The 20,991-nt window shown below is 36.9% G+C and overlaps 1 protein-coding gene across 1 annotated transcript; it reads right to left on the bottom strand.

Moving 5' to 3' along the window:
• Positions 1-952: 952 nt before the first annotated feature.
• Positions 953-8,646, bottom strand: LOC115876559 (zinc finger MYM-type protein 1-like). Its single transcript, XM_030892369.1, has 8 exons — positions 8,354-8,646; positions 7,772-8,294; positions 4,510-4,661; positions 3,923-4,403; positions 1,845-2,598; positions 1,160-1,784; positions 1,073-1,103; positions 953-1,014 (listed from the first exon to the last, which is right to left on the bottom strand). The coding sequence occupies exons 1-8, from the start codon at positions 8,644-8,646 to the stop codon at positions 961-963; spliced, it is 2,913 nt and encodes a 970-aa protein (XP_030748229.1). The 3' UTR covers positions 953-960.
• Between the last annotated feature and the right edge of the window lie 12,345 nt (positions 8,647-20,991).

Below are 20,991 nucleotides of genomic sequence, written 5' to 3'. Positions count from 1 at the left end.
AGGAACTTCCCCACCAACGACAAGGTCTTGCATCTCCTAGGGAAAGTTGTACAGTGATAAAAAATTGTCTAAACAAGGCCGAAGGGGCAGATATAATAAAGCAATAAAATGTAAAAAAAGGTCGGGTAACACCTTTGTTTATTTGTTGAGCAAAATCCTTTTAGAATATCGTATATAATGACCAGAAATGACGCAATTTTATTTTTTATTTTAAGATAAAAAATCTCACTTTCTGGCATATAATAAAATTTCAAATGCAACGTTTATATTCAAATTTGTTATGATCTACAATAGTTAGGTAGTCATTCAGTGGCGGTCTCAGCAATTGTCAAAGGGGGGGGCTAAGGACTATTTTTTTTAAATGTTTATGTACAAAATAGCAAATAATATATTTTGTATTAATAATTTACTGAAACAAGTTGAACCAAAGTTTCATAATACTTATTTATACAAAATACAAAACATAATATATATTTATATTATTAAATATTTTTCTTTATTAGTCAGTGCTTGACCAATCTTTTAATTGCATACGCCTTGGCTTCATCGAAGCAAATTTGTTAATGACTTTCTCATGATCAATATCGACCTCTTTATGAACATTCAACAAAGCCAAGCCGCAAAATCTTTCATTCAACATAGTTGAACGTAGATATGTTTTAAGGCGTTTGCTTGTTGAAAAACTTCTCTCAGGTGTTGCAGTTGTGACAGGAAGAGTGGCAAAGATGTTTAACAGGATCCTGATTAGTGGAAAAAATCGGTGCAATACATTAAGGCTTCCACTGCTGCAGAAGGACGAATAACAGTTGTTTCATCATCCCATCTTTTATGCCACATTGTTATTTCAGCATGAAGCTGATTTTCACTAACGTTTAGATCCGATTGATAGAACATGGCTGCTTACAATTTCCCCTATATTATATTTGGAAGATTTTGCAGGAATTAATCCTTCTAACGGAATTACTTCTGCCAATCTATCATTAAACCTTGATTTGAGCTCTTCAATGAAATGGTCTAAAAATGGAATAAATATAGACTTACGAAAGTACTCATTGGTAGTGGATGCTTCCACGTTATTCCTTTGGGTTTGTCTTCCACATAATCTAAAAGCAAATTAAAGACGAATGTTGAATGTGACATGTAGGTAGCATCATTTTACCTTGGAATTTTAATTTCTACTCCAAGACGTTCCGACGAGTTTTTAAGATCAACAAATATTTTGTTGAATATGTCTTCTGAGGTAGATCTTAAATCCTTAAATGTGTTTATTAAAGTCGTCACATTATCCAAAGCTGCAGAAATATCTAAGTCCTTGCTCTGAAGAACAGTACTTAATGTTACTGAATATTCGAATAAATAAGCAGTGACCCATAGGGAAACCAAAAAATCGCTTCTTTTTATAGACGAACCATAGCACATTGCATTTCGCGAAGTTTCGTTATCTTTATCGTTTTCCAATTGTTGTAAGGTTATGACAATAACAGGCAATAAATCTTTGAACGTGATTAATGTGTCATGCCTTTCAACCCATCGTGTTGCACAGAGTGATTTCAGTTTTCTTCTCTTAGTTTCTGAGATGGCCTCTTGTTCATCAATTATCTCATTCATCATATTAACTCGTTTTGCAGAACCACTTAAAAATGTAGAAACACTTGCTACAATTCCCATCGCATTTTTAATTGCACTCAAATCGCATGATTTGGAAACAGCTAAATTAAGCGAGTGATTAAAACAATGAGTGTATAAGGCCAGTGGTTGCTCTTTCCGGATTAGTGCTTGGACACCTAAACAATGATATAATATCTATAATACTCACTTTATATGTATAATTTTTTAAGTTATACCTTTAAAACTTCCGGACATATTCGCAGCTCCGTCATAACCTTGACCTCGAAGATTTTCCAGACTCAGTCCCATATTTGTTAGTTCCTGTAATAATGTGTCCGTAATGGCTTTAGCTGTGGTTGACTTCATTTCCACAAAACCTAAGAATTCCTCACGAATAATGAAAGCCTGCAAATCCACATATCTTACGCAAATTGTTAACTGTTCTTTTTTAGAACAATCTGTGGTTTCGTCTAATAAAACTGTGAAACAATAAGCTTTTTTGATCCTTTCCACAATAACACTTCGCACTTCTTCTCCGATGGAACTTATTAAATCATTCTGAATTTTTCCACTTATCATCATGCTGTTGTTCCCACACTTTTGAAAATGTTGCATTAGAGTAGTGTCTCCAGAATCAATTCTAAAAGCAAGTAGAGCTCTAAATACGCCTTGATTGCCAGATAATATGTTTTTATTGTCTTCAGAATCTAAGCTTCCACCTTCTCGGTGTCCCCTTAGCGAGAGATTATTCCTTCCACAAAAAATTATTGTTTTAATAATTGGAATGAGTCTCTCTCTGTTTCTTTTAATAACACTATCTACTTCCTTATCCAGCATCATGCAAACATCCTTACTGGATTCATAATTTTTTATAAAATCTCCAGCACGCTCCAGGCTTTTTAGATGGTATTGTTTTTTGGCGTGTTCCTCAAATATTTTAATAGCGTCTTTGTATTTCTGTAATGGCTCTCGGACCAAAACCTTGAGAGTCTGAAATTTTAAATAGGTAGGTATGATATAGATAAACAATGTAAATATTTTCTCATTGCATGGTCCACACATTGTTAATAAATCAAGCAAATGCAGATAAATTTATTTTCGGACGTGTGTTCATATGAACTTTTTTTCATAAAATTGGCTCAAGGATACGCCCTTGAATTTTTTGCACTTATTTAGGAAACACCCTGTACATGGTGGCGCCTCTCATACGCCGCGGAAGCTCCAAGGAGAACGGTAGTTTTTATCGAAATGAAATGTTGGCAGCATATGTAGATTAACTGGAAGCATTTTATAAAAATATATAGAATTATACAAGGTGTCCCCAAAAAAAGTTACACATCAAAGTTGTTTTTTTTAATGGAACACCCTATATATTAATTGATTTTCGGATTCTAGGAAAAAATAAAGGTAAGTTTTATTAAAGAAGCATATACCTAAAATTTAAGAATTTTAACATATTTTACATTTTATGAAAATGTAGAGTAAATTTTAAATTGCAATAACACCTACCTAAATTTTAGTTGACTTTATATAGCCTGATATTTAATTACAGTAACCATTGTATGTTAAACCAAATTGAAATTTGATCCGAAAAGTTATACAGGGTGAGACAAAATTAATATGAAACATTAGTCACTTTTAAAAGCAAGTTACTCCTTTATTTTAAATAGAACACCCAGTATATTATTCCGGTGTTCAATGGGGAATTTATATATCTTCAAAATATTATTAAGGTTGCCTACCTCTCAGACAAAGATTTTCCTAAATATTTTCATTTTTATAATTTTGCGTCAGTAGATCGAGTATTTTGCGTCAGTAAAATAATGAATTTAACTACATATTAGGCTATACCGGGTAAATTCCAATTTAGGTGGTTTTTACTGTAATTTAAAAATTGTTCTTTATTTCTAAAAAATGTTAAATATGTCAAAAACCTTACATTTTAGTCATATACTTCCCTTATTAAACTCACCTATATTTTTCTCCCAGAATCCGAAAATCAATTAATATATAGGGTGCTCCATTACAAAAAACACAACTTTGATATGTAACTTTTTTGAGGACACCCTGTAGAACTCTCTATATTTTTAAAAAATGCTCTGAATTTACTTACATATGCTAACAAAATTTCATTTCAATACAAACTGTAGTTCTCCTTGGAGCCTCCACGGCGTATGAGAGGCGCCATCCAATATAGGTACTACTCGTTAAGCAAAAATAAAATAACTGTACTGTAAAAATATAAGTACATATTATTGTATAGAAAAGTACAGGAATTTTTCTGGGAAAATAAAAAAGCTTTCTACATTCCTACCTGAAAACCCACTCCAGCTCCAGAAGGTGCAAAAAGTACACATAATCTACAAAAGACACCTTCTTTTAATTTACTATATGATAAGTAATTGAATTTGCTCAACCAGTCGATATTGAATCTTCGATTTTGTTTTTTTTCCTTTCTCATTGGGAACTGATAATTATTTGTTGGTCTCCATGCACTTTTTAGAAGCTTATATCGCATGCTGCGATCCAAATTAATATCTGTTTCTGCCGCGTATCCAATATCTAAATCACTAATAAGACCTAGACCGACAACATCTGAATCATAGTTTTGCTCGCTTACCACAGGCACAGCCCTAATTTTACTTAATTCGGGGTCTTGTTTTTTTGATATTTCAACAGTACTAGAACTACTAGAGTAACAACGACTGAAACTGAGACCTTCACTGGAACTAGAATTATTATCAACCGTTACAGTCTTTTTAAAGAAATTTCGGATATCTTCGTGGCCGTAGCTCCTTTTTCATTTTTTCAATCCAGTTTGTTTTTAATATTACATGAATTTTTGAACTATGAATGAAAAACAAACAGAGGGAAGAAGCCCGCTTTAATCCTTTAACACACCAAAAATAATCGGTACTCGGTACTACATTCGGCGATTCAACGGTAATCACAATTTCACAATCGGCAAATTCAAACATAACCACATTTCGAAGAACTTCACGAACACTCCGAGCAGCCGCGCTGAAATAGGGATGTTCCACGTGAATCGATTCCTAATAAATCGATTTTTGCAATGTTTAGGGTTTTAATTCGTAATACATAATCCTTGTAATACTAGCATTTTTGACTGGGCTTATGGGGGGGGCTTGAGCCCCCAAAGCCCCCCCCTTGGGACCGCCACTGTAGTCATTGAGACGAATTATAATTCAATTACTGGCTACTACGTTCTTGTTTTAATAGATTAATTACAAATATAATTAGAAATTATTTTGATTGTGAGAGGCTCCCTTGTGGGACGCATAATGTGGGACGTACAATGTACCTTGTGGGACGTACAATGACGAAAACAATACCCACCTGTGAAAAGACAAATTCGGGTAATTTGAGCTTATTTTTCCACACACTTGACACTGTCGTACCATACTGAATTCGCAGATTCAAAAGTAGGTACGTTAAACAAAAACAAAAACCACCGAAAAACACTGAAAGTTCACTTTCGTCTTGATTCCGACTTCAAACACACCGCAAGCTAAACGTAGTACGCTATAACGGACCATTGGCCGTCGCGAGGGGTGGTGGGACGGACGGCTCATTTCATTCTGGAAGACTAGCAGCGACGTTGCCAATAGTTCTAGACGTTTCAGCACATTAAACAGTAAACATGTCCTTTAATAGTAACGCATATATCCTCTGGTTAATAATATATTATTACGCATGCTTCTTTAAAAATAAACTATTAATTTAATTAAGAAATTGAGATTTATTGATATCCGGTAAAGGTTTTAAAGTCACCTTTTCTGCAAATCAAACTGAATAGATAGGCGCAAATTTGAGATGTGGCAATGTCGCCTTCTCTATCTCAGTTGGTTTTTACAGTAAGTAGTCAACCTCTGATTGTTTGATCGGGTTAAAATGTCTAATGTGATATCTGTTCTTACTTAATCTATGTCTACGACGTATTCTATATTTGGAATCCCTGGTTTACAATGTGGATTAGGTATCTCCGTACGTATACGTAGGTAAGATTTCCTTTTAAATGCGGTCGAAGTGGAAATTTGGCATACATGCAATTTTCTAAGGCAATGATGGATTTCGCCAAAATGTGATTTGCCGGGTCTAATTTATTTCATTGATATCGCCTAAACCTCGCCTTAATTCGACGTAATCATCGGTTTCCGTCGCTATCGAGCGATGAGTTGGAGAGAGACAAAATTTTTAAATCAATTTACAACAAGTAGGCTTTGGAGCATCACAAGATAAAAACAAATGCATAAAGAAATTGTCGTAACATGTCGAAAATCGCTTCACTTGATAGTAGGCTTTGGGAAATGCTATTATATCGCACCAGGGGAGTTTCAACTTTGAAATTTTTTTAAAACGTATATTTTACAAATCATTTTTTTATGATCTGATATGATAAAACAAGTTTTTATTGTTTTTCTGCTTTTTCACATTTTAATAATTTATATAAGATTCCCAAATTTGTATACGGGTTTTACATTTTTGTTAAAATATATTGTTCAAAAAAGACTTTCAAATTTATGAACGATTTTGAAAAAATGTAAGAATACCTATCGTATTTTTATACATGTAATTCGCTTAGGTGCGGTCTTTATACTTTTATGTCGCGCAAAAGAATCTGCTCCAAACTGCCACCCTGTGTGGTAAACGGTGTTTACACTAGATGCAATTGGATGGCAATTTTTAAAAATGGCATGCAATTCGGTTTTACGCGCAATTTATCGTTTACATAGGTTGCAATAAAATACATGCCATCATTTTGAGATTCTATTGTGCTAACCTAAATAAAATGACTATAACAACTGTTTCATTTATTTTTTTATTTTATCTTCAAGGTATCGTTGTGTATGTTTTATTAAAGGTTTTTAGATTTTATAATTTGAGTTTGTATCTTAATTTATTATTATTTGTACTACTTATAACATGGATTGTAAAACAGTATCTATATTATTTTAATTATAAAGTTTGATTTTATAGTATATTATATTTTTGGTTTGTCGCATGCTACGTGCAACAAAATCAGCGCGTTCTAATTCCATGCAATGCAATGAAAATTGCATCAGCTGATCGAAAAGTGTGAGGTGCGCATGCGTTCGGGCAACTAAAATTGCCATTGCACCGTATTGCACGTTGCACGTAGCGTAGCGTAAACAGGCCTGTAGACCATATTGTTGTTGGATGCACCGAGTTCCTATATAAAAACTGCTATCAAAAAATAAAAAATGAGGAGGTTATGCCGGTTGACTTGTACTTTAATTATGATAGATTTTTAATGAGGTTCGGTAATATTACTAAGTACTTATTGGTATAAAAATAATGGGGGTTAGGGGAGAACCGGGCAGCCCCGCCCACTTAAGCTTATATAGGTTTTAAAAATGATCCGTGACACTTATCTTTCGATTCAATAGTGTATGCACTTCTTTGGTCCATTGTTTTTCTGAGCATGTGCTAATTCTGACAGAAAAAAAGTGTTTTCATTGAAATTATGCAATTTTTAAAAAAGTCTGCTTTGGACGGGGGTACCCGACAGGGTTGGTAACCCCGCCCACCCGTCTCATCATATCGGGTAACGCCGCTCAAGAGCCTTAATATTAATTCAGAAAGTATAAATAAACACAATCGAACATATTCTGTAACAAATTAATCATTTATGTTTATTATTAAGGTATACTACAAACAAAAATCGCAAATATAGGGCTTGGAACCATCTTGGCCCGTACAATCTTTGTGTGCCCACTTTTTACACAGTCCACATTGGAACCAAAGTTCCGTTTTCCCGAACTCATTGCAGATTATGCACATTGCATCTTCCATAAAGTCTTCCATGTCGTCGGAACTGTTGTCATCGCATATGTTTTCGATAGATATTTCGCTAGAACTAGATTCTTCAAACACTTTCTTTTTAATTTTTTCCACACCTCTTCTTACATGTAATTTAGTCTTCTGCTTCTTGCTTTTAGAATTTTTATTTTTTGTTTTCTTCTTCAACTTTTTTTGTTCCAGATATTCTTTTTCTGGTGTGGCTGTTAATATTTTAGATGTGATTGAGCTTCTAGTTTTTTTTTTGTAACTAGGCCTTTATTGTTGGTGTTGACAATTGGTGATAATTCTTTAAATTGCTGACAATTTGAGGCTGACCTACATCAGTTATTAGATTGGTTCTAGAAACAGTTGCTGGGAGAAAATCATCTTCGCTAAATATCGATGGGTTATAAGGCCAAATTCCACTAACTTGAAATCCTTTTTGGGCTTTTTCTATTGTCGCGATCTTTACAAATGCCTTATTAAATATTTCTGCCACATCATATGGGGTAATCTTTTGGTGGGGATTTTGTCTCATAAAAGTGGAGCACTCGTTTGAATATGATTTTTTTAAAGGACCGTAAACAGTGAGATCCAAAGGTTGAAGCTTGTGGCTCGTGTGTGGTGGGAAAGATAATACAGTAATACCATTTGCACGACAGAAGTTGTAAGCTGACAGGGAACAATGGCTAGCATGGTTATCGAGGATGAGTAGATCAGGATTATCAATAGAACAAGCAGTATGCAGCTTAAAATGATGGAGCCGCTCAACAAACAACCCCTCTGTTATCCATCCTTTCGAAGAACAGGTGTATTTTGCACCAACTGGGCCATTTCTTTTTAGCTGATCTGACATCCTTTCCCTAGGATATATGAACATAGGTGGAATAAAAGAACCTAATGCACTGATACAGCCACATACAGTAATAACCGCCCACGTTCATAGCTAACCGCTTTCCCAAGTTGTTTGGTGCCTTTTGGGCCAATCACTTTGGTCGGAGCTTGTACGGTGGTAATACCCGTCTCGTCCATGTTATAGATCCGATGAGGTCCAATTTTAAGCTTTTCAAGTGTACTGCCAAGATTCTTGTAGAATAACGCAACACTTTCTTGATTAAATCCAGAAATTCTGCCTAAGCTTGTTGCCTCCGGTTTTCTAAGACTAATGTATGGATTTCTCTTCATAAAAGCACCAAACCCATCTTTTCCCGCCATTCTTTTAGTTGTATTAAAAAGGTGGGTGACCGAGTTTGACTCGGCGTATTCAAATATAAGTTTTCTTAAGTCGGTTGGGGTCAGCCCGTAAAACATTTTTGCCAAATATATGCAATGTTGCACTATTTCACTCTCCTGGTCATTAGTAAAAATTGGTTTATAGCGACCCAGCTTAGGTTTAGACAAATCATTAGATTTTAAACGGTCCTTTAATGTGGAGAATGGTATCCCTAAAACCAGAATTAATTATATTAATAAAAATTCCCTGACCCTTGTAAAAAATTGTGCCAAAAATTTCTGGCGCTTTGTCTTATTCCCATTCCTTCCACAACAGCATGTTTAGCCCGTTCTAAATCTTCAACAGTCCATGAGCCCCTATTTGTTTGTCTTTGTCTAAAATGTGGCATCGATATAAAATATACAAATATTATTAAAACAAGAAGAAAACCGATTCGGGTAGCCCCGCTCATTCTGGGCGGGCATACCCGATTTTTCTATTTTTCATAAAGTATTTTTTATTAAAAAAAGATAGCACAAATATGAAACAAATGATATCTAACAATAAACCATGATTAATTATCTTCACTTTGGTTATACAGGGTGTCCCAGAAATGAGTGCAGATATTTTAAGAGGTGGTAGATCTGGTCAAAACAAACATATTTTCTCTTTACCATTTTTAAAATAAATTGAAAATAACTGAGTTATTTAACTTTGAAAATTTAAAAAAATAATCGCAACATTTTGAGAACCGCCGGCAGATATTGCCAACTACATCCAATTAGCCGGATCAAGCCCGGATTTCAGTTAATTCGACGCTGTGTTGCCATATATTAAGAAAGTATATGTTTACAAGTAAATTCATAAAATCACAACACCTGAGGAGTTTGCAGAGATGCATTACATTTTAAGATTGTGATATTATTACATAAAATAAATTAAAAAGTTAAATGTTTAAAGTTAAATTAAAAACTTGCAACATTAAAAAAGATGCTTATGACAGATCGATGTAGCTGTGACAGTTCTCTTTTTCGAAACACACTTAACTAAATACACTTCATTGTGCTGCTTTACTTGTACGTGCTATTATAAAAACTGCTATGTGATCCCCAATTTTAACTTAACACATTATTTTCGTATAGGCTTCATCACATTTTGAACCACTGATTTTACAAAACACCTTGAAAAGCACACATTACACATTACTTTGAATATCTTTCTGAATGAATAAATGTTGAGAATTATTGTCTCTATCGCCACTTTACGAACTACTTTCAATCCTAAGAGAAAATACATGTTCACTCAACAATTTTAAATACGTATTTTGCTTTTTCGCTATTTTTTCGATGTATTTCGACAACTCCGTCAACAGCCCAACCATCCGTCGGCCAAGACAGCCACGCATCACTGGTTGGTAACTACTCACTGCTTCTTTGTCGCGCCGGCGTGTCGAGCTTGCGAGTCATGCGAGTTGCCGTAGTTTCCAACAATATTCCAAATTCAAGACACTCGAAGCAATCAAATTCTTATTAAATTTAAAAATAAAACATGAAAGGGAAACAAACAAAACACAAATGAATTGATTATTGATAAAGGTCTAAAAAATTTCTAAATTGTTTATCGTAATTCAGAATTCAACATATCGAAAACAGCCCGACGAATATTCAATTCATTTTCGTTTTGTTGTTTCCTTTCATGTTTCTCTGTTTTATTTTTAAAATTTAATACAAATTTGATTGCTTCTAATCTCTTGAATTTGAAATTGTTGTAACTACGGCAACGTTGCGTAACATCGTCGTCTGACGCAAGCCTGCCACGACGGCGCGGCTCAAAGGAACAGTTCACACGTGGCACTCTTGGCCGACGCGCGACAGTCGGGCTGTCAAAAATACATCGAAAAATAGCGAAAAAACAAAATACGTATTTAAAAATTGTTGAAGTGAAAACATATCTTAGAGTGAAAGTAGTTCGTAAAGAGTGGCGATAAGAGACAAAAATTCTCAACATTTATTCAATCAGAAAGGTATTCAAAGAAATATTATATTAAACAAAAAAAAACATGAAAAGAAAACAAATATTAAAAAAAAAAAAAAAAAAAAAAAAAATTTTAAATTTTCATTTTTTGCAAAAAACCTCATGAGCGTGTTTCTGGGTTGAACTGTAGATCCATCTATTCTAGAGACCTGTATAAACATATCTATTTAATAAAAATTTGGTTCACTTACGGTGTTCTGAAAATTACACATAACCTATACCGGCCTACCACTCTGAAGGTTTTCAGTGGACTGACCGCGAAAAGTTGAAATAATGGGGCGTTTGTCCCGCAAATCTTTCTTTTGCCTTAATATGCGCACTTGACGATAGATGCCGCTAGGAATACAGGAGTTGTTAGGATAAAAACACAATGGGCGGGGTTACCCCTTGAGCGGGGCTACCCGGTTCTCCCCTACAATATATATTTTTTTTCGCAGACACTACGGCTAATACTTTCCGAGATACAGCCGAGAGCTACTCTTAGTGGGACACCCTGTACAATATATACAGGGTGGTCCGAACTGTGTTCCGGAAACTTCAGCAGCATATTCTGCAGATAAAAATAAGTAAAAAAGTTCGTATTGTTACGTTTTTCGTCGGTTCCGTGTGGATAGAAAGTCACAATTTATTTTTTTTTTTTTTTTTTTTTTTTTTTTTTTTTTCAAGAAACAATAACGATAAAAGACTTAAGAACTATTTACAAACGATTTATAACTAAAATTTATTTTTGAATTTTAGCGCGTCAACTGTACTTGTCTGTTTATAACTGCCCTCTCCTGAAGCCAACCGCCAGCTTTATACCTACAGTTAAAGTTTACTAGAATAGTCCATAGATCGTTGCATAGAGAAGGTTTCGAATGTTCTCATATGTACTACTCCATTCCAGTGGGACTCGATTCTTCTCGAATCTTCGATGAATCATTACGATGTCTATTCTTTAATGCGATGCTAAGGTCATCCGAGGGCGGGACATATAGTTAGGTTAGTCGAGTCCACACGGGCCCGCAACACTGCCCCCTTCTTAGGTACATGCTCGTCCCGAGATGTACACGGTGAATGAAAGTATTTGCAAAGCTGGCCCCTGGTACATTGCAAAGTCTGGTAGAAATAGCAGTCTGCAGTTATCTCTCCCGATCTCAGCTTTGGGTTGTAGCAACAAACAAGGATCTCGATTCCCGTAAATCTGAACAAGACTTCAATCATGTTCCGGATTGTACGCTAACTCAAACCATCGAGTCCACACGCCAGCTTCGGAATAGCTAATCGTGCAATGTTGTTGTTTAGCAGGGCTTCTCAGTTCAATCAGGGTGTTCCATAGATTGAGATAAGTCGGCTTACTCGGAGACCATTCCTTGGTGACCAGGTAGAAGATGTGTCTTGTTTGACCATGTGCATTGTCGGTTAGCCTCAAGACGCTTCCAACCTCTGGATCCTGTCGGCGTAGTTCTCCGGCACGCCCAAACTTCTCATTGAACGTCACCGCGATTCCTCTGGACATCTGCAAATCTCGGGACACACAGTGAGCGAGCGAATAATCAGGAGGCACGGAAAGAGGTCTCGTTGATCTTCTTTTGGTTTACCATAGCGACCTTCTCACTGCTGTTGTATCGGGCTATGAAATCGTCAAAGGACATCTCCGAATTAGGGGGATCAAAGCTGCAAGTTCTCACGGTCCCAGCATGATCTTCTATTTCGCCTTTGTAGGGGCTCAAACGGTTGAAATGGACTACCCTCAGTTTCCTTTGGCAATTTTCTGATACGGTATACGACGTCATTAATCCTATCCATTACTTCGTATGGCCCTTCCCACGAGGATTGTAGCTTCGGAGATAACCCACGACGTATCTGCGGGTTATATAGCCACACCAACTTCCCCGGTTGGTATCCTCCATGCTCAGCTTGAATGTCGTAGTGTTCCTTCATTCGGTCAGTAGCACTTTGAATATTTAGGCGGACTGGTAGGTTCTGGCGGACTGGTATTTAGGCGGATGGATGTAGTCCATTCTTTGACGTAGTGTGTGGACATAATCTTCTCTAGCGACTTCTTCTCCCGGTCGGCAGCCAAATTCCAGATCACAAGGTAGGCGCACTTCCCGTCCCATAACGATGCTGGCTGGAGTTTGCCCTGTAGATTCTTGGACGGATGAACGGTAGGCCAACAGGAACAGGTGAAGAAATTTGTCCCAGTCTCTTTGGTGGTCAGAGACTACTTTGGCTAGATAACGGTTGATAGTTCTGTTCATGCGTTCAACCATCCCATCGGATTGTGGATGTAGAGGAGTCGTCCTGGTCTTGCGAATGTTCAGGACTTCACAGACGCCTTGGAACAGATTGGACTCCAAAGTTTCTCTCCCTGAAGCTCCATGGGAACACCAACCTGCAGATCCATTCTTTAACAAGGGCATCAGCAACGGTGGACGCTTCTTGATTGGGCAACGCGTAGGCCTCGACCCATTTGCTGAAGTAATCCATTACTACCACAATGTATTTGTTGCCATCGTTCGTCTCCGGGAAAGGACCAGCCACGTCGATCGCTATTCGTTCGAAGGGACTGTGTGGCCCATTGATGGCTGCGCAAATGTCACATTTCTTACACCAGGCCCTCACATCTTCTTTGCAGTTCGCCCAGTAGAACCGTTCACGCAGCTTGCCAAGTGTCTTGGTAACACCTAGATGTCCACCGCTGGTTCCATTGTGAACTTCCTCCAAGACTTCTGGGACCCTCTTCTTTGGAATGACGATCTGCCTTCTTTCTTCTTGTCCCTCCGGTCTCTCGATCACACGGCGAAGTAGTCCGTTATCTATTACCAAGGAATTCCATTGAGCCCAGTACGACTTTACGTTCGGCGAATATCTGCAAACTTCTTCCCACGTTGGTCTTTGGCCTGCGTTTTTCCAGTTAATTACTAAACCTAATTCTGGGTCACTGGTTTGGTCATTTGCAAGATCTTCGGGTTGCCAACTATCATTAACCACAGTTGTTCTTAGGAATTTCACTTCTCTCTCTTCTGCTCGGGAACAATGCTTACAGTCCATAGCGCAAGGTCTTCTGGAAAGTGCGTCGGCATTCCGATGGATTGCCCCACCTCGATGTTCTGTGTCGAAGTCAAACTCTTGTAATCGTTCAATCCATCTAGCTACCTGCCCTTCAGGATTCTTAAACTGCAACAGCCATTTCAAAGCAGCATGGTCTGTTCTTAACAAGAACTTTCTTCCATAGAGATACTTGTTTCTACAAGTAGTGGAACAGTGGAACACTTCTGTGTTCCACTGCTTTAACTACTGCTAGTAATTCTCGTCTGGTTACACAGTAGTTCCTTTCCGGTTTTGACAAGGTCTTACTAAAATAACCAATGACTTTTTCTTGACCATCCTGGATCTGAGACAGAACAGCGCCTAGCAACATTGCTAGCGTCGGTATTCAATATAAAGTTTCCGTTGCCAAATGGGTAGCTAAGTATGGGCGCACTAGTCGGGGCCTTCTTCAATTTTCGGAATGCCTCGTCAGAATCTGAGTCCCAAGTTAAACGCCTCTCGCCTTCGTTAAGTCTGGTCAATGGTTTTGCGATGGTGGCGAAACCCTGTACATAGCGGCGATATGTGCATAGTCCCAAAAAAGCTTCGTAGTTCATGTTTATCTTTAGGTATTGGCCACTCTTCCACTGTCTTGGTCTTCTGTGGATCTACCGCAACTCTTTGGGAGGAGACTACATGGCAAGTAGTGTACCTTTTCTTAACACAGATGACATTTCTTGAGGCTAAGTTTCAAACCAGAGCTCCCTATCGCTTGAAAACTTCTTCCAAATTCTTCAGATGATCGTCAAGGATTTCCCAACCACTATGATGTCATCCAGGTACACTAAACAGGTAGTCCAGGATAGTCCCTTTAACACAGACTCCATTAATCTCTCAAAGGTAGCTGGCGCGTTGCACAATCCAAAAGGCATGACGGTAAATTGCCACAGTCCGGAGCCCACCGAGAACGCTGTCTTCTCTCTGTCTTTCGGTGCCATTTCGACTTGCCAATATCCACTCTTCAGATCTAACGTAGAGAATATCGTTGACCCCGCCGGCGTGTCTAGAGTATCGTCTATCCTCGGCAGGGGATAACTATCCTTCTTGGTTACATCATTGAGCTACCGATAATCAACACAGAACCTGGTGGTACCGTCTTTCTTCTTTACTAGTACTACCGGCGATGTCCACGGGCTGTTAGATGGTTCGATGACACCCTCTTCTTTCATTTCTCGAAGGATTTTATCAGCTTCTTCACGTTTGGCGAGCGGATTTTGTTTGATTACTAAATTGGTACGACCTCTCTGTCCTGCTTCTCCTTTATCAAACACATCTTGATACTTGATTATCAGGTTTCTCAATTTTCTACTATTTTCGGGAGATAATCCTTTAACGTTTACTAACTCCTTCACCATTTTGTCCGGAATTTTTGAAGTCGAAACTTTGGAGGCTTCGACCCTTCGAATGACTGAGGAGAACGAACAACAGTACCCTAAAAGGGTTCCCTTCTTCAAGGATACAGAATAATAATTAGTGTTCATTACTCTCACCGGTACAGTTTTCTTCGCTCGCAGCAGGGCTTTTCCAACAGCGATCCCTCATCCTATTTCGCTGTCATGGTTTCTTGGCTCCAACAGAATAATACTCCCATTATTCATTTACCTTCCAGGCAACCATCCAAAATATCTCACAGCGCTCGGGGATCGAAACATCTTCTGCTACCACCACGCGAAGCGTCTCCTCACATTTCGATGTAGAACCACTTCTTCTTCATTTATTTTTCAAAATTCCCTGTTTGAAGTTTAGTTAAAAACCTTTAGTGGTCATGATGTCCATTCCGAGAATAAGTTCATCTTCGATATCTGCTACTAACACTGGATGTCCAAAACTGGTGCTCCCAATAACAAAATTTAGGTTTACTTCTCCATGGACAGCAGCGGAGTCCCCCGTAGCAGTACGTAGTCGCCATTGTGTTGTTTTAACCTTTTTCGATGTTTTAAGAATGTCCGGTCTGATGATAGTTTTCGTCGCACCTGCATCCAACAGCATGGTCCGGAACTCTCCATCAACAAAACCATCCACAAAAAATGCTGTTGAATTTGTGTTGTAGCGAGGCGACTTCAGTTTTCGTTGGGGCATGTTGGGTACAGGTCGACGTATGCCCCTTCATTTCGACCTTTAGTAGTTTTCCGACCTCGACGAAGCCGGTTCTTCGTTCTTCTCCTTACAACGGCTTCACACGTGTCCCACCTGTCCGCAGTTCCAGCAACGAATCGGTCCCTTCTTGCCCATGTACTGGTCCATTACCTTCCGACCAATCCCTTCCACGGATTCGTCGGAACATTCGTCGATGGCCCGTACTCTTCCTAAAGACCGAGAACTTTGTTTCGCGGCCTCAAATTCTAGGGCACGTGCTAAAGCATCCACCAAGTGTGTTGGATGGGCTAGGAGAAGTGCTTGTCTTGACTCGTTGTCACGTAAGCCGTCGGAGAATGCCTGTACTGCCAACCGCTCCATAACATTCTCGGGCGTAGCAGGGTACGCAAGGCGAACGAGGCGGGCTACGTCGGCTTCAAACTCCTGCAGAGGCTCATTTGCCTTTTGAATACGATTTTTTAGTTGGGAATGATAGACATGTTCCAAATGAGCTTGGCCGTACCTCATTTCTAAATGTCGTACCAATTGCTGATAATCTCCCTGTTCCGATGGTGACAGTGTCTGCAGGATATCAGTCGTATCTCCCCGCAGTGCGTCAAAGCGGTAGCTTTTTCAGCGATTGTCCAGCCGTTTGCTCTCACAGCGGCTTCAAATTGGCAAAAGTAGTTGGCCCAAGCGGTTTTTCCGTCAAACTGCGGAGGTTTCATAACTGATTTTGAGGTATACCTATTTTCGACTAGTTTCGGTCCCTCCGATGTTTCTTGACATTTTGGTGAATTTGACTTCGTTATTTCTTCCCGTAAAATATCGATTTTTCTGTTTAAATCATCTTCAATTTGTGTTATTTTGTCTTGTAGTTCCGTAGAATTCTCTATAATTTCTGTTATCTTTTCTCCTAAATTAATTATTTTATTATTAAAGCTGGCCTGTATGTCTTTAGAATTTTCTGCGATCTTATCTTCTAAAATATTAATTTTATCACTGATTTTCTCTTCTAAATTAACTTCCAAGTCAATTATTTTACTATTCAAATTGTCTTCTAATTTTTGAAAATTTCCTGTAATTTTATCATTCAAACTGTCTTCTAATTTTTGTAAGGACGAATCAAGGTCACCTTCCAACTCAAAGCAAAATGTGTCAGGATCCTCACCTTCCTCAATCAAAACGTCTCTCAGTCTGGCTTGCAAAATGCTTTTCTTTCCATCTGTCTCGCATTCCCTCTCTTCCAGTATGCATTTTAATTCCGACACATTCAGGTCTTTCAATAATTTTTTCGGAGCCATCGACAGTCTTTTTATTTCTCTAGTCTATCACACACGCCACACTTGACACCAATCGTTACGTTTTTCGTCGGTTCCGTGTGGATAGAAAGTCACAATTTATTTGAACACTATTTATTTAACACTAATTAACAAAAACAATAAAGATAAAAGACTTAAAGAACTATTTACAAACGATTTATAACTAAGAATTTATTTTTGAATTTTAGCGCGTCAACTGTACTTGTCTATTTATAACTGCCCTCTCTAGGCCACAGCCGCCGGCTTTTATACCTACAGTTAAAGTTTACTAGAATAGTCCATAGATCGTTAGGTACAAAGAGAAGGTTTCGAATGTTCTCGTATGTACTACTCCATTCCAGTGGCACTCGATTCTTCTCGAATCTTCGAATGAATCATTACGGTGTCTATTCTTTAATGCGATGTTAAGGTCGTCCGAGGGCGGGCCATATAGTTAGGTTAGGTCGAGTCCACACCGGTCCGCAACAGTATATACCTACCTATAAGCACAGAATATCTAGCTACGCAACAGAAGCCTCGTTATATGTATAAAATCGTAGGTCTCAAAAGGAGACAGGCTTTAAAAGCCTGTCTCCAAATCAGATATTTTGATGCGGTAGTTTCACTACTACATAACAGAGGGCGATAAATTTAAAAGAAAACAGTTTTCTACAAACAAAATTTAAAAGAATTTTATGCAGTGTTGCCGTTGTGTAATTTATATTGTAATATTTCCTGATAAAGCCTAGCTTCAAATTTGCTACATCATTTAAACATATTAAAATAGATTAGAGCTCTTTTTTCAAACGTTTAAGTATTTAACTCGCCATGTTAATTGGAGTTAAATCTTACGAGCTGAATTAAAGTCACTTCCTGACGTTTGATTCTAACTGAATCCTGAATTCTGATTGTAATTCGGCGACAATATAATAAGTATTGTTCTACTATTATGACACCACTTCCTGACGTTCGATTGTGTTCATACCGTATGATCAGGAAGAAACGGCGTTAGCGATGGCTATGAAATGAAAATCGCTGTCATTTTATGTGTAAATTTATATGGGAAATGTCAACGATCGTCTTTTCCCAGCCAACTGGAAGCCGTTTTTTTCGGTATCGTACAGTATTTGATATTTACTTGCGTATTTTTCATGACATTGCAATATTATGGTACCATGAAGCATATCAAGTGATACCGTAATATAGTACCATATTACGATACATGGCGTTCGATTGGGCTTAAACTTGGTATATTACGTATCTTCAGTGACATTGTAATATTATGGTACCATGAAGCATATCAAGAGGTACCATAATAGTACACAGAGATACCATATACGATAGAGGTACCATATACGATACCATTTCCTGGCGTGCGATTGGACTTATACTTGGTATAGTAAGTATCTTCGGTGACATTGTAATATGATGGTACTATGATGCATATAAAGCGGTACCTTCTATAGTACCATATTATGATACCACTTCCTGACGTTCATTTGGGCTCATATTTGATATATACTTGCATATTTTTGATGACATTGCAATATTATGGTACCATGAAGCATATCAAGAGGTACCATAATAGTACCATATACGATACCATTTCCTGGCATTCGATTGGGCTTAACTTGGTATAGTAAGTATTTTCGGTGACATTGTAATATGATGGTACTATGATGCATCTACTATGATGTATATATAAAGTGGTACCTTAATATAGAACCATTTTACCATACCACTTCCTGACGTTCGATTGGGCTCATATTTGATTATACTTGCGTATTTTTGATGACATTGCAATATTATGGTACCATGAAGCATATCAAGGGGTACCATAATGTAGTACCATATTACGATACCATTTCCTGGCGTTCGATTGGGCTCAAATTTGATATACTTGTGTTTCTTTATAAAGATTTGTTTAATTAATAATTTTAATTTATTATACGATGTCGTGACAGCAACTTTTATGCTGTACTAATATATTATTAATTATACCTGTGTCACTTTTTAAAATCTACCTAGGTCTATATAAATAACGTGGCAAACAGAAAAAAATTGTTATTATAGTATTTTTTTAGTCAATTAACATTTTTTGTACTGCATTTTAATAAATCATTTCCATTATTATTAAACGTATATTTCATTACTAACGTTTCAGCATTAATAAATATCACTATCAAGCGCCCTGTATATTATTAATTTTAAAGGTAGTTAAAGTTATTTTCTTAGTTAATATAATAAAGTTGTGTATATTAAAAATGTATTTTGAGAGCATATTATGTTTTCTAATAATATACTTAAAATTAAAACTATTTTAAAAGCGAAACGAATAATTAATATAAGTGTATCTGACAAGAAACGAAGAATAGAAAGGAATTATTATTATACACCAGAAAAAGAATGGGAGGCCAATTAAAGTCTGTTTGAATCTGGCAACTGTGCATTTGTAGCCGAGCTTCAAGGCCGTCGACGTGCCGTCGATCTACGTCGATCCAAAACCGAAAGTTGAAAATTTCCTGATTATATTCTGATTATGATATTGTCGCGCCATCTAGTATTTTATTTGTGCAATTTTAGCTCTTTCATTTCGAGTATTTTTCTGTTGCGTAGCTAGATATTCTGTGCTATAAGTAACGCAATATTTGGATGAAAATTGGTGTCTGGGAGTTTTTTGACATGAGAAATTTGATTTTGATATCGATATGACTCCTACTTGTAGAGGGCGCCACCTACATATTTTTAACTGGTTTGAAAAAAAAATATCTTTTTGTCCGACTACTGAGTAAAAAAATATACATTTAAGAGTTTTTTTACGTAAAAAAAGTCTTTAGGGAAAAAGTGCTATTCTCGAGATATTTGAAATCGAAATTATGAAACCTATCATCATTGACATAAAAACATACATGTTGACTAAATAGTTATTAGACTGAAATCATAAATTTGAAATGCTTTTGTACCGAAAGTTCAACAGTAACTGTTTTATCATCATTTTTTCGCAGGAAAAATTATGATTAATTTAAAAAAAGAGAATTCCCATATTTATTTTTTCAGTCAAATATCTATCTACTCAAACGTGTTTATTTTTTGTCGGTAATGACATGTATTGACTATTTTCATTCTAAAATCTAGAGAACAGTAGTTGTTCGCAGCGATTTGTACCATGATTTGATGACGTGATATTTTTTACGAAAATATATAATATTTTCTTCTAATTCCCTGGAATTTTCTATTATCTTGTTATATAAACTTTCTTCTAAATTAAGTATTTTATTATTAAAGCTGGCCTGTATGTCTTTAGAATTTTCTGTAATCTTGTCTTCTAAAATATTCATTTTATCATTTAAAGTTTCTTGCAAATCCTGGGAATTTTCCATAATTTTTCAAACTGTCTTCCTTTCAAACTGTCTTCCAATTTTTGAGAATTTTCCGTCATTTTATCTTCTAATTTTTGTAGGCACGAGTCAAGGTCACCTTCCAACTCAAAGCAAAATGTGTCAGGATCCTCACCTTCCTCCACCAAAGCTCAGTCTAGCTTGCAAAATGCTTTTCTTTCCATCTGTCTCGCACTCTCTCTCTTCCAATATGCATTTCAGTTCGGACACTTTCAAGTCTTTCAACAATTTTGTCGGAGCCATTGTGAGTCTTTTTATTTTTCTAGTCTATCACACACGCCACACTTGACACCAATTGTTACGTTTTTCGTCGGTTCCGTGTGGATAGAAAGTCACAATTTATTTAAACACAATTTATTTAACACTAATTAACAAACAATAACTTAAAGAAATATTTATAACTTATTTACAATTTATCTAACTATCTATCTAACAGGAATTTATTTTGAATTAGCGCGGCGAT

Source organism: Sitophilus oryzae, unplaced genomic scaffold, assembly GCF_002938485.1.
Source record: "Sitophilus oryzae breed Bouriz unplaced genomic scaffold, Soryzae_2.0 scaffold_1436_pilon_pilon, whole genome shotgun sequence".
In the NCBI taxonomy this organism is placed as follows: Eukaryota; Metazoa; Arthropoda; class Insecta; order Coleoptera; family Curculionidae; genus Sitophilus; species Sitophilus oryzae.
This window is presented reverse-complemented; position numbering and strand designations above follow the sequence as displayed.

Excerpts from the sequence above, each read along its gene's own strand:
- LOC115876559 (XM_030892369.1), bottom strand. The coding sequence starts at position 8,646 with ATGGCGGGAAAAGATGGGTTTGGTGCTTTTATGAAGAGAAATCCATAC. Across the intron at positions 4,662-7,771 it reads GAACCAATCTAATAACTGAT|GAATCGATTCACGTGGAACA; the intron begins GTAGGTCAGCCT and ends TCGATTTATTAG. Across the intron at positions 4,404-4,509 it reads CCGAGTACCGATTATTTTTG|GAGCTACGGCCACGAAGATA; the intron begins GTGTGTTAAAGG and ends AAAATGAAAAAG.